Source organism: Pteropus vampyrus, unplaced genomic scaffold (assembly GCF_000151845.1).
Source record: "Pteropus vampyrus isolate Shadow unplaced genomic scaffold, Pvam_2.0 Scaffold34, whole genome shotgun sequence".
In the NCBI taxonomy this organism is placed as follows: domain Eukaryota; kingdom Metazoa; phylum Chordata; class Mammalia; order Chiroptera; family Pteropodidae; genus Pteropus; species Pteropus vampyrus.
The window spans coordinates 3,087,638-3,097,808 of NW_011888815.1; the positions used below are offsets into that span (position 1 = coordinate 3,087,638).

At 40.2% G+C, this 10,171-nt stretch overlaps 1 protein-coding gene across 1 annotated transcript in view; it reads left to right on the forward strand.

The window, feature by feature from the left end:
- Positions 1 to 10,171, forward strand: part of MCTP2 (multiple C2 and transmembrane domain containing 2) — a 141,615-nt gene that overhangs the window by 112,016 nt on the left and 19,428 nt on the right. The window contains exons 17-18 of the mRNA XM_011357278.2: positions 2,650 to 2,772; positions 5,258 to 5,299. Coding sequence (XP_011355580.1) covers positions 2,650 to 2,772; positions 5,258 to 5,299 — 165 coding nt within the window. The remainder of the gene's footprint in view (positions 1 to 2,649; positions 2,773 to 5,257; positions 5,300 to 10,171) is intronic.

Here is a 10,171-nt window from a genome sequence, read left to right on the forward strand (position 1 = left end):
GGTCATTCCCCTTTGCAGTGTAATATCTTCACAGGGTCTGGGGAACAGGGCATGGCATCCTTAGGGCACCATTATTTTTCCTACAGCTAGGTCCTTCTCAACTGTCTTTTGTTCCTGTTGCTTCCTGACAGATAAGAATTTCTGAAGTCACTGCTGGTTCCTTGCATAGGAAGTAATTTAGTGAAAGGAATAAATTCGGGATAAAGGAAGAGGTCAGGGACTATGGACATTTTAACCTGAGAGTGGCTGGCAGGGTTGCAGTTACAAATATACGAACGTCACATGTTGACAGCAACTTGAAAGATTTTGGTATTTGGTTTGCTCAATCTGCTTCCTCTGTGGCTGCTCGTATGTGTCTGGAGGGCTGGAGATTGAGGAGGGAGCTAGGTGCCCGTCAACCCTGTAGATCATGTGTACAATCCCAATGGGGAGAGGAAGAGATGGGCCTCTTCCAGGGGCCAATCAAAAGGGGTAAAGGGAGCAGGAGCGATGTGAAGGGCTGTCCGGGACTCAGGTAATTCCTGGTGAGCAGGCGAGTGTAACTGGGCATAAAATCCATGGCCTTTCTCCACAGGACTTCCCACAGTTAGTCAAATGTCAAGCCATGTTTAATGTATATTTAAAAATATCCCTTAGCATCGCCGAGAAAAGCGTTCTTGTCCTTTCTTCTGGGCTATTTCTTCCTAAAAATTTTCCTCAGTTTCTCATTTCCTCACCCCATTCCCATAATTAAGGGTACTCTGCTAACAGAATTATCTAGTTAAATATTAAATCCTATTATTTCTCTACTTAAAAATCCATAAATGACTTCCCATGTAGTTTAGGACCACATCTTCAGCTAAGTACCGTGACATACAGGTCTTTCCACCAACTGACCTCTCCGTAGTTCCCTGACCTCATCTCCAGCCCCGTCCTCCTAGGACCTAGCCCCGCTGGATACTCTTACCGTCTCCAGGCACGCGACGCCTTTAAAAGGGTTTACTGCTGTCACGTCTTTTTGGTTATTCTGTCTTTCCCCTGCTGAACTGTCAGTCTTGTCTCAGGACTGCCACTGTCTAGCATCGGGCCAAACATAAAGTGATACCTGAGTAAGTGTCTTCTTATTGAACCAATGAACGACCTGAGTGCTTTTCTACAGAAATAATTGGTGGAGACCAAACAAATCTTAGTTTTCTTCACGTTTATATCACTGTCCGTTCGACTTAGACGTAGTCATCCACCTGCTTTAAGAAGCATGATGATGATAGTGACTCTTTGCTTCCTGTACTTGCTTACATTTTTCCTGCTTGACCCATGTGGGCATTTGGGTTTGTAACCCTTGACAGTGGTTAGCAATCTGAAACTGATGTAAACTTAGCAGTGTTTCACAGGCTCATATATATGACACAAGACCATAAATAAATTGTGCCTACTTCTCAGATTAGTTGAGGAAAGAATGTATCAAGTGATAGGACTCGACCTTGTTTTGTTTATTTGTTTGTTTTTTAATAGGACTTTTGAGAGTTATTCAGAGACTTCGCTTCATGGAATTTGGCTATTTTCTAGTCTTAAATCCACTCACAAAGGGCAGGGAGACAGAATCTTAAAATAATTTCAAATGAGGAGATGCCAAAGTATTGGGGGGAAATAGCCATGTTTGTGACTTATTATGTTTTCTTATTAATAAGAAAGTATGTACATATTCAAAATGGGCACTAGAAGCATCTTAATTAAATTCAGGGACAATGATATGCCTTTCAGCAGTTTTATTTAACATTGCTTTGTTAGTAGTAATAAAATTAAGAATGAAAAAAGTAACTTGTAGATATTAGAAAAGAGGAAACAAACAATCCTTTATTTGTAGATTATGGAACTATATTCTTGGAAACCCCCAAAGAATGAAATGAAAAGCTATTTGGAACAATAAAAAATTCAGCAAAGTTACTAATTAAACAAATTAATATATACAAAATATTAGCTTTTATATGCAAACAATTACCTGTTTGAAAACATAGTAGAAGAAATGATTAAATTTATCATAGCAACCAAAAAATAAACCAGAAACATATATCTGCAAAGAGAAAAATTTGAAACAGTAGAAAAACTTTTTAGTAATAGGTAAGACAGTACTGTTCAATACGGCTCAGTAGTTGAGATACAATAATTTGCCTCTTCTAAGTTGGTATAAGTGTGACTTTTTTCAGCACTTACGAATGGACAGCTGATAACTGCAAATTATCTTATTTCATCTTCTGGACTACCTGTGAGTTTGAAATGAAAGTGAGGCTTAAATTTTGAAATACTTCGCCCGAGAGTTCACGCTTGCCCCATAAAATAAATACCACGTATTCTTTTCTTACTTGTACAGGACTCCTGTATCTGTCCATTCTAGTGCGTGACTGTGACTCGTTTCTATGTCCTCCCTATTCTATTGCGAGTTCTAAAACTACATTAATTGTTGAATGTCGGTGAGTGAGTGAGTGCGTGTGTTTGAGAGTGTGTGTGTGTGTGTGTGTGTGTGTATGTGTGTGTGTTCACTTGATTATTTCTAAAAGATACTGTATATTGAGAGAGAGTCCCCGGTTGACTTTTTTCGACCCAGTAACTAGGATTTAAGATCGCCCCCTTACCGTTTCCTCAGGCAGTGATCTGGTCTTGTCTTCCCACCAGGTATTTCTGGTCACTGTCTGGAATTTTGAACTGTACATGATCCCCCTGGCCTTACTGCTGCTTTTTGTCTACAATTTCATCAGACCCGTGAAAGGGAAGGTCGGCGGCATGCAGGACAGCCAGGTGAGCAACGCTTCCAATAATTCTGACCTGTGACTGGGAAGAATGTTAGCGATGATAAACCACCAGCAGCACCGCCACCAGAACGTCGCCCAGGTCCATGTGGTCTGAGACCTGCGGGGCCACCCTGCACGTATACCCATGCTGTAGTGAGACTCTCCCATCGGGTGCGATCCGGAGCCTGCCTTCTGTGGCATCGTAGGTGTCTGAGTCTTGGTCCACGGTCTTAGCGTGAGGAGAGCCCTCTGGCTCGTGGGCATCATTTCCACGCTAGCAGAACCAGAGCACGTCTAGCTCTCCATGTGGTCACTGTGAGGGACATTCCCAGCCACCAGGGAAAAGCCTTTGGTGGCTCCCCGAAAGTGGGTGGGCCTGGGTCCCTCTATGCTCGAGTGCCCAAGTTTTTGTTGTAAGTCTCAGATCCCCCATGGCGTTGAAGGTAGCACTGGCCAGGCCTCTTCCCCTCTCGCCCCAACCCAGATGGCCTCCTGCTCTGGGTGAGCAGGGACTCGTAGTTCTGGACGTGCTCGATGCTATAGTCTTGGCATTCCAGATTCAAGAACCAAGTTGTTGTGTTTTGTTGTTGTTGTTGTTTTGTTTTTTAATCTGAGGTTTTGAGACTTAATAGCAGATTAGCCTCACATGGGTTTTTCAAGACTCAAAAGGCTGACCATCCTCACCAATTTTTCCTTATAATGTTCTCATTTTTTAAAAATCTCTGAAATAATGGATATTAAAGGGATATTTTTAGTGTCCTTCGGGATATAGGGGAAGTGGGGGAAACGGGTGTTTTTATCAGGGAGTAAAACCTTGAGCAAATTTAAAATTCCATTTTGTTTAATTTTTGATTGTTCAATGCAGTAGGCATGGGCGTAAGTCAACAATGAGGATCCTAAAGATGCTAGAACCACCTAATAAATATCTTTAAAGTACAGGTTCATTTAAGGATTAAGTTTCACAGAGATATAAATGAAAGAAATTTTTACAGAGAAACATCTGTAATAAAAATGCTGTCAACTAACATTTTTACCATTTTAAATCAGATTTTGTTACATGTATGATGTATATAGTTATAGCATGTATGTGTGTACATATGTGCATATGCGTATGTGTTTAAAGTATACATAAACATATACCTTGGTACACAATTAATTTACAAAACAGTACACAATTAATTTACAGAACAGTTCCAATTCATTACCTAATTCAATCTTGACAACGCACCCGTGAAGGAGGCAAGAAATACTATTTTCATTTTGTGCTCGATAAAATTAAGGCTCAGACTGGCACAGCGATTTGCCCAAAGTCACACAGCAAGACTGTGTCTCAAGCTGAAGACCTCTACGTCGTAATTAGTGTTTTCTTCTCCTATAACATGTTTTCACTACATTTGTTTTTATCCATTTGCTTTCATGAAACATGGATGCTGCCGACAGTGAATAGGTTAGTTCCCCAGCATCAGTGAGTGTCACACGAGCTGCTAGTTGAAGCGCGTGGGTATTCCGGGAGGAAATGTGGTACCAGCCCCCGAGAAAGTGCTTGATAACTGCTCAGTGGTGTGGTGGAGTTTAGTGGAATACTCCTGGGTCCTTCAGAGTTCCTCCCTTTTAAGAGCATGATGTTGACAAATCCTTTTTCTGTGGGAACAATGAATGCTAAACGGTGTGCCTGACCTCCGCAAGGTTAAGCAGAAAGTTAAGGGTTCAAGCGGGAAGGAAACTCTGCTTGTCTGACACCCAGCATTCTGTACGAGCTGCTGAACCCATTTAATTGCGAACCAACATGCGTTGGCTTCTACATATTGCTGTGATCTGATTGAAATTTACCTATTAAATAGTCAAGATTTCTAAACTAATCTGAACCAGTCCGTTTGCATCACAGCCGGTGCTGTGGCCCCTGAACGGAAGCCAGGCACCCTTGAAACCAGAGCAGAGCCTGAGTTTCCTTCCCTCACCTCCCCCCGCCCTGAACCCGAAGCCCAAGGAAAATAACAGTACCATATAGAAACCTGTAACTTATTCTTGCGATTGATTATATTCAGACTAATGCATTTGCTACTGTCTAATGTTTCAGTAATGGCCCCAAAGGAAAAGAGAAATCATTATAACAATGAGTTTAGCACAAACGGAGTATGGTATTCTCAGCCTTAACGTAGCAGTTGGTTCATTTGTCAGAATAAGAACAAAACTCTTTGCAGAAAGTACAACTCGGCAATGTATTTTTAAAGCTGGATGCTGTCAAAGGGCAGTCTCCTAATAGCTTTATTTATAGTTAAGTTTTATGTAGATTAAGCATATTGTTGATAGTTTTGCCACGGTGTCCCTGAACTTTAAAAGTGTTATTTTTTTAAAGAGCTTATAAAGTATTTTAAAAGCACTAGTGCTTAAATTATATAGGAAAACTTTAAAAAATGTGTCTAAGTTTAATTTGCATTTGCTCATTTCAGTATTTGAATATTTTATTAACCAATTGTGCTTTTTCCTTGTAGGAGAGCACAGACCTAGAGGATGAGGAGGAGGAAGATGACAAGGTGGGTGTGCTCAAGAAAGAACATGCAAAGGGACATTGATACTTTCAGCAGATAACATTCCTCCAGCTTGAGTCAAACTCCGACTTTTTCTCAGTACTATAGAGTGACCCATATATTAATATTCTTGTAATTTAAAAAAGATACCCTTTTTAAAGTTTTTTTTTTTAATTCTTAAAAAAAAAACAAGGATGAAAAGGGGTAAAATATGACGAATAATCTAAATATCGTAAAAAGCGTACCTATAGGAGACCTGTCATTAGATGAAATTGAAGATGTGCCTTCTCCTTGGTGTATCAAATGCAGGTGAGACGTGGCCGAGGAAGTCACAAGTAAATCAAGTGAAATTGCTCTTCCTTTGGGTTCACGTCCGCGCTCTGTGGGGTGGTCACCCACTTCAGGGCCTGTCACTTTCCCAGCTGTTGCTGGCACCGCTTTCAGCTATATGTCTGTGTACATCTGTCCTTTCTCTTCCCCCGGGAGAATCTCTCAAATCTGCTGCTTTTGTTTTAATTATGCTTTCAGACAACCCTTCTGGAAAAAAATAAAAAAAAAAAAAAAAAAGAAAGAAAGAAAGAAATGCCAGATGAGATGCTACTAGCTTAATGGACTTCAGTCCCCTTGAACCTGTGGGTTTATGGGGCTCGTTATAGGAGGCTCGAGGAGGAGGAAAAGGTCAAAAGGCAGAATCTCGAGAGTTAAGTATCCAATCTAAAATTCCCAGGAAATAAAAATGAATTTAAAAGCACTGGCTCCGTGACATGAACAGCCTTAAAATTAATCAAGAGAGCCAGATGCTTTTGCCCATTTGAAGCAAATTGGGTGAATTACAAAGTAAATCTTATTTGTTGTGCTAAAATGATCATTAATAGGAAAATAATAAAATAAAACAGTAAAATATTTCTTAAATGTGAATTGACCTTTTTCAGAATAAAGTCACACAGATGCAACTTTTTTCTTGATGAATTTACGTGAGTGGCTTCTGGGTGATGTCACTCCATGAACATTAAAAACACTCCTAGCCAAGCTAATAGGATGTTTTACCGAAGGAAACACAAGTCTTAATGAAATTATTTTGAACCTACACTAGGAAAAATTCTAAATTTTAGTAACAAAGGCTTAAAAATAAGGAAGATTTCTTTCTGTTGGGCCAAACATTTTTAAAGAGGTGACCCACAGAATAAACTGCCCTTCAGAGATCATTGTGACCCACGTATATCTGCCCATCTGATAAGGTCAGCATCCCACAGGAAGACAATGAAGGAAAAATGGGGTTCAGTAAATTAGCAGGCAACAGATTGAGACCAGTGGCTGTCAAGGTCTAATCTTACACTCGGGTGCCTCGCGGGCTATCTGGGGGCCTGGGGTCTGGAGGTGGAGCCGTCTGGGCTGTGCTTAAGCCTCTCTGGGCAAAGACGGCTGAGTTGGAACTGTAGCATCTTCATGGATGAGCCTTGGAGCTACTGCGTTCACGCAGGCGTGGCCCTCCACACGGTCCCACCCTGAGGCTGTCAGTAATAAGACCCTCCTCACTTTCGCCGGGGCAGTTTTGTTCTTGAGATGCTTTGATTGTAATATTTATTTTCATAAGGTCTTTAATGGCCACAGCGTGGTCATGTTTGTTTTGCTTCCTTGATTTTCTATTTCTATGAAGTCTTGTAGAGGAATAAGCCTAAAACGGAACTTGGACTCCTATTCATGCCTCTTCCGCTTAGCACAACCCTCCTGTTGGTAGAGGACACTGGCGAACCTCGCCGTCCTCGTCCCTGTCTTTTCTGTCTTACTTCTCTAAGACATTTGGAAAGTAGAGGGATTTTCGACTTCAGACTTCCGGAGCACACATCATCCACATCCATACCACAAGCTGTTATTTCTTCTCCATGCGTCGCAGCCTCCACAACTGAGATGTGCCCCTCACTGGCCTGCACACACAGGCACCGGGCCACTCCCCTCCCCCTGCACTGCATCGAAGGGCTTACCCACACAGCCCTTCTGGCTTCTGTTGCGTGTTAGACATGACAGACCATGCTTCTGGGAACTGTTACACACCCAGTGAGAGATGAACTGTTTACAAATTATAAACACACAGCCATTTCCTTCCAAACCAGAAGAAGAGAGTAAACTCCTTTCTATCCAAACTATCCATCTTGAAAGTGACACTCCTTAATTGCCAGCGCCCCTTCCCACCAAATACCATCACAGGCAACTGTGGAGATGAAAGCAGGCTGCAGGCCCTTGGCACAACTTCCTCAGGAGATGGACGCGTTCCCATATTCGGCCTGTCTCCAGTGCACAGACCAGGACACGGTCTGGGGTCTGTCATACCTTTATTGTCTGGAACAGGGATTGCTGTAAATGACATCACCGCAGCCTCTCGCCCCTTCTCGTTGTTGAAAGCCCATGGTGGCGACCTGCGTTAGAAACCAAATTAGACTCCACAATTTCGCCTGCCTTCCTTTTGTGTGCTTTCAGTTAATAGCATAAAACTTTCAGGAACTAGTTTTTGGCTTTTGGAGAACTAAAAGTACAAACAAAACTTTGAAGAGAGGAGATGTTTTTTCTTTCTTATACCTGATAGGCCACACAAGAAATTGCTTGTTAGAAGTATAGTTTGCTGGGGACCCTGGAACACAGATAATGGCTAGGGTTCAGCCAACAGCAATCAGCTGACATTTCCTATTTGTATTAGATTCCATACGTGGAATTCTTCTACGTGGACCTTATTTGTACGGATGGATTACAATGAAAATTGCATTAATTTTCTACACAGTAAAGGTCAGTAATTGAAGCATGAACCAAGAAACTATTGTGCAAAATGCTGTATTTCTACTTAAGAAAGGTCATGCAAAGCAATAATATCTTGTTTTCATTGTGGAAGGTATAAATACTTGCATTAGAGTTTCTTTCTTTTTCCAGCCCCACAATTACTTACATAGACTATTTCAGCATTTACTATTAACACCAGGAAGAAGGAATCATAAGGGCATGTAATAATAATAAACCTGCCTATTGCTATCATAAAAAACTTCACAGTGATGACTGCATTGCGGGTTGGTTGGTTTTTAGCTCGGCTCTCAGAAACAGGGCTTGAATAAGCTGTCCTTTTAGAATGATCAGTGAGTTCACAATGGGGCGGGGGGGAGTTACCCTTTCATATTAATTATGGGTAAAAAAAACACATGGATTTTCTTTTAAGAAAATGCGAAATAGCTAACGCACTTTTGTTGATCGGTCGTGGAACATGTTATCATGAAAGGATGCCAATAAATATTATAGTATATCCTCTTTTCACAAGTTAGGATGTCATTATGAAAATTTACATACTTTTTAAATTGTCGATTTCAGTATTTGAAAATAGTTTCCACCATCCAGACTGATTAGCCCACTCCTCACTCCCCAGGGAGAGCCTTCTTAGAGAGAGAAGCACGTGGCATATGTCTTCAGAAGGAGTTTGCTGTAGATTAATGTGCATAGTCCTTTGGGTGAGCTGGATGGGTCCATCATGCCTCATTCCCTGTGTTTTCTTGTCTCCAGAGAGAGAACTTGGTCTGTAGTATGGCACCCGGGGGAGACTGTCATTCTCAGAGGAAGTCTCCTTACAATCCAATAGTGACAGTAGCTGTGCTTATGATTCCTTTTTGACTTCTTAAGAATATCCAAAACAGCAAGTTAGTTTGATTAGTGATTTTTTAAGCTCTTGATATTGACTGAGCAGTGGTATGTTAAGATGATAAGGTGTGGTATTTTTAAGAAGATAAAAAAAAAATCAAAGAATATCTCTGAAAGATTAACAGTAATTGAATACACACACATTTTTAGAGCCTATGCAATCTGTATATACAAGGCATATTGCAGAGGACCTGCTTATGAATAATTTTCAGGGGAATAAAGTAAATGGCCATTCTGATTTAACTGCTTTTAATTTGATTAAATATGATTTTTTTTTTAGTGCCGAAGCGATTTAATTGCTAACATTTCTACCATATCATCTTAGCTTCAAGATTTTAATATTAAAATGGAGTCCAGCCAATTCTTAATTATCAGTTTATGCATGTTTGAATGAGAAGGGATTGGCTTCCTTATTTCCTGCAGGCTTTTCTCTGACACATCAACTAGATCAAGTTTTCCTTTTAAATATGAAACCTTCATTCTTAAAAATATTTTGGCTTCATTACCTTTAGAAGTAATCCAGAATTAATCCAGAAGTGATTTAGCAATCTTACCTTTCGAGGCATTATTTATCCTACTTACTGTCAGGCTCACTAATATTCCTAGTACTTGTGGATTTTCTTTGAGATTTCTACTTTGAAGATTATACTTGGTAAGGTACTCCCAAATATTGTGAAATATGATATAGTAGAGTGGAAATTGGATGGATTCTCTCTCTCTCTGTTAGCTAATGTGAACTGTCTAACAGAAGGCAGTCAGAGACTCTGATTGCATAGACTGTAACACATCTAGATGTTTAATTTCCTATTGCCTGAAATTTTTACATCATGTTAATGTATGCTACATTGGCTATTGTATCTTAATTACCCACAAGTCATTGTTTTTCGGAGGATTGTACCTGTTCCTCTTGTCTTTCTTAATGAAATTCCCTCTGTTTCAGTGTGGTTTGCCTTAAGTCCTAATTATCCAATGAATTAACAGATAATTAATAAATAACTTACAAGATAATTGATAGAAAGGTAGGGGACACCGCTTTTTTTCCTGAAGGAGTAATAAATGACACAAAAGTAATAATTTAAAGCAAGATCATTTTGAGTAAGAGTTATGTAAGTAGTTACATTTATACAAATACTGATATTTATAGAATATTTACAATTTGCAGGCTGTTTTTATGTGCTTTAGCTCATTCAGCACTCAAAACAAACC